At 32.6% G+C, this 3546-nt stretch overlaps 1 protein-coding gene across 1 annotated transcript; it reads right to left on the bottom strand.

Annotated features, from left to right (window-relative positions):
• Positions 1–871: 871 nt before the first annotated feature.
• LOC115889698 lies at positions 872–3171 on the bottom strand. The gene is made up of 2 exons (XM_030909754.1): positions 2684–3171; positions 872–2579 (listed from the first exon to the last, which is right to left on the bottom strand). Exons 1-2 carry the CDS (start codon positions 2851–2853, stop codon positions 929–931), a joined length of 1821 nt encoding a protein of 606 aa, XP_030765614.1. The 5' UTR covers positions 2854–3171; the 3' UTR covers positions 872–928.
• Between the last annotated feature and the right edge of the window lie 375 nt (positions 3172–3546).

Raw genomic sequence — 3546 nt, 5'->3', positions numbered from 1 at the left:
TCGACGGAAGATTTCTTCTAGTGTTGCTGGAAACAGTTTTGGGGATATCGCGTCTCCCTGTCATACTCCTTTGCCAGATAGGGAAATCTGGAGTTGTTTTATAAATCATTACTCCTGCTTTGGGCTATAATTTATAGTATATGAATAGTTAAAAATCTATACTTAAATGTTTAAATAAAAATAGAATCATTATAATCATTATTGATATTCGTTAATAAACTTTTATAATAAATAAGTGGCCTGGTTTTTTTCTGGTCTGTCTTGGGTATCTTCGTTTTGTATGTATTGTTTGTGTATTTACTATTTACATTATTTGTGTGAGGTACGAGTCCAAAATAAAATATTATATTTATTATTAAAATTTATCACCTCTCCGAAATGTCACTATTACTTATTAATCTAAAGAAATTACAGTTTGTTACGAGTTTGTAATGCGTCTCTGGTTGTTAAACAGAGAAAATTTCAAAATCTCGATGCTCAAAGCAAAGCAACACTTAAAACCAACTTTCCAAATTCTTTCCTAACCTTTCAAACAACATTTTTTACGGAACTACACGAGATAAGAGAGGAATGTGACGCGATAACATATTATGAAACGTCTTAATTCTATTTCGGTCTTTTAAAATTGAAGGGTTTTTTGCAAAAACAACCAATGTCATTTTTTTTAAATATTAAGAATATCAAAAAAACTTCATAAAGCCGATATGGTTAACTTTATAAGTTTTTTGGGCTTCGTAAAGTAAATATACCTGTATTTTATATATTTGAAGATATATTTGAATAATATTTAAGAATCAGTTTTTTTGTAAATTAGGAAAAAATATCTGACATTGGCAGTTTTTGTCAAAAATCTAAAATAAAATGTACCAAACTCTTTAAAATCATTTTATTTCAATTTACAAACAAATTCAAAAATCAAATTAAGGTATTACTCACACTCGTCACTATTATCATCCTCATCAATATCAATATTAGTGCCAGATTCGGTGAGACTGAATTTTTCATAAAATGCAATACTGCTTGGTTTTTTCAGAAAGGCTGATAGAGATATTACATTTTTTATTTTGACACTGTTTATAGGTATTGGTTGTTCATACAACTTCTTTAGCTCTATGTAGCTTTGTAAAGCTTTTTTATTTCTAACAGCAGAGTGGGTCCATAATCCCGAATAAGTATTTTTAGTTTTAACGTATGCAGAATCGGAAGATATTTCTATAATGCGTGCTTCTCGAAGACCTAGCGTTGGTCGGGGAGTTTTTAGAAAATACGAAGAGCATGCATTTTGAATATCGAAAAACATGTCTCGAGTCATATTAACTACAACAAAAGGAGATGGCTTTATTCTCGCTTCTTGTATTAAAGCATCCCAGTCTTCGGGAACTTCCGGGCTATTTCTTCGTTTCTTTTTCTCAATAAGGGCGAAATCCTGGTCATTAGGCAGAAAAGAATGACCTCGTATAGGGAATACATGGGTTACTTTCTTAAATAATTTCAATGAGTGTACTAACATGTACTGAAAATAAACCATAATATGGTTTTTGTTTTGTCCGGAACACCCGTCGCTAAAAATGACTAAATGACTATGTCTGAGATCTTTATTATTCAGGTAGTGTAAAATCATGGATGTAACGTCGTTGGCACCTTTTTTTGCTACATCCTCTGTATACACGTACATACTAGCTGAATCATCTGCCAGGTCATGGATTCCAAACACATAATACCAAAGCTGACTTTTATAAAAGACGTCACTAGTTCTAATATGGGGCAAAGGTAGATTTTGTTGAAAATCAAAAGATATCGCCATGCATTTACCGGCCCTAGCCTCTAATTTGTAATGGTTTTTTATTTGCCTGAACTTTTCGGCTTTTCGCAAATGAAGATCTTTTTCTTGAATAAGTTTTTGTTTTGTTTCAATGTCTACGGTAGAATTTATTTTTAACGTTAGTTCATCGCATTTTGCGCAAGTATCTGTTCTAGGCATACCGAACGAGATATTGAATTCGTTTTTAAAAACTTGGTAGTAGACAAGATAGGAGGCGTTAACTTTAACTTCATTCAAAAATAATTTATGCATTTTCCTTACAGTCAGTTCTTCAGGCAAATATATTTTTTCCGGATTATCTCGCCGCGAATAATGCGATTGTCTTCCTCTAAAAGACTTGATATGCAACCTTATTAAATTTAAGATTTCATTGGGTGTTTTAGATGGCCTATTACCATGTTTTCCACGTGCATCACAAGGAGGTAAACCAGAAACCCTGATAGAGTCTTGAATTCTTCTAAGTCGACCTCTTGAAATCCCGTGCAAGCTTAAAAATGCAGTATGACATAACGCTTCTTCCTTCCCAGTGGTTCTAACTTTGTAGTAAAAAGCAACAGAATGATCAAATGAAGGACCATCGCCGTCATCTTCGTCGTTACGAACTCTTCTTGGCCTTCTTTGCTTCACGTTTTTAAAAGAAATTAGACCCGCCAGGTAACTGTCTTGCTGATCTTTCGAAGAGAGTGAATTAAAGTTGTCTAAGATGATTTGGCGCTCTTGAAAACCAATCTTCTCAAAACATTTATAGCGTTTACAACTGAAACAAAAAAAAACAGTCTCAAAACAAGAAAAATACATTTTATGTGTTACACCAAAAATATTTAGGTGTAATAAAAACAAAATTTTAATTAAAAAACTTACCCACAGTTTGTTCCTGTATACCTAGCAGGTACAGGAATGCCCTTATGATTTTTATGGGCCGCTCCAGCTACTTTCAACTTTTTTATAACCTCACTTTTTCTTGGTTTCCTTTTCCTTTTTGCAGGCCATTCAACGGTGGAATCAGGATCTCTCAGAATATTCGACGACATTCTGTCACGTTACATCACGTTTCTATTGATCTTCGATTACTTTTTGGAGCACAAAATCAAAGCAAGAACGTTAAACAACAGACGCTATTAAATAAACACACGCCGCGCCGTGATGTGTCAAAAATAATAACTCAAACTTACGACGTGACGAGACGTATGCGATTTTGTTGACATTGGCTGTTTTTGACAAAACTCGCTTGGACATTGGTTGTTCTTGCAAAACTAGGCGATTTTCTAAATGTATTATTTACCTGACTATGGCAGTTTTTGCTATAATCGTTTACCAGAATATGGCGATGTGATTTTTACAAAGGATGGTGTGGACAACACCAAATGTTAAAAAAATGACATTGGTGGTTTTTGCAAAAAACCCTTCAATTTTGATAATGAATAGAGAAAATAAAATGGGAGAATTGTTATGAAATAAATGTTTTAATATAATTTGTGTATAAATGGATTTTTTGCTTACTTAACTTTGTAACCACGATACATAAGGAGATAATTTTGATGAATTAATTTTATTAACTTATTAAAAAAAAACTTAATATAGGATTAATATTGCAGAGTAACCTAAACTGTACCGTTTTATACAAAAGTTAAGCAGTTTAGCAAATTTTTAGGAGTTGATGCTTGTGATTATTGCGAATTTTTAGTTTGCACTTTTCCATATCTTACTTTTGCAGATTTTAATTA

This window comes from Sitophilus oryzae, unplaced genomic scaffold (genome assembly GCF_002938485.1).
Source record: "Sitophilus oryzae breed Bouriz unplaced genomic scaffold, Soryzae_2.0 scaffold_829_pilon_pilon, whole genome shotgun sequence".
Lineage (NCBI taxonomy): Eukaryota > Metazoa > Arthropoda > Insecta > Coleoptera > Curculionidae > Sitophilus > Sitophilus oryzae.
This window is presented reverse-complemented; position numbering and strand designations above follow the sequence as displayed.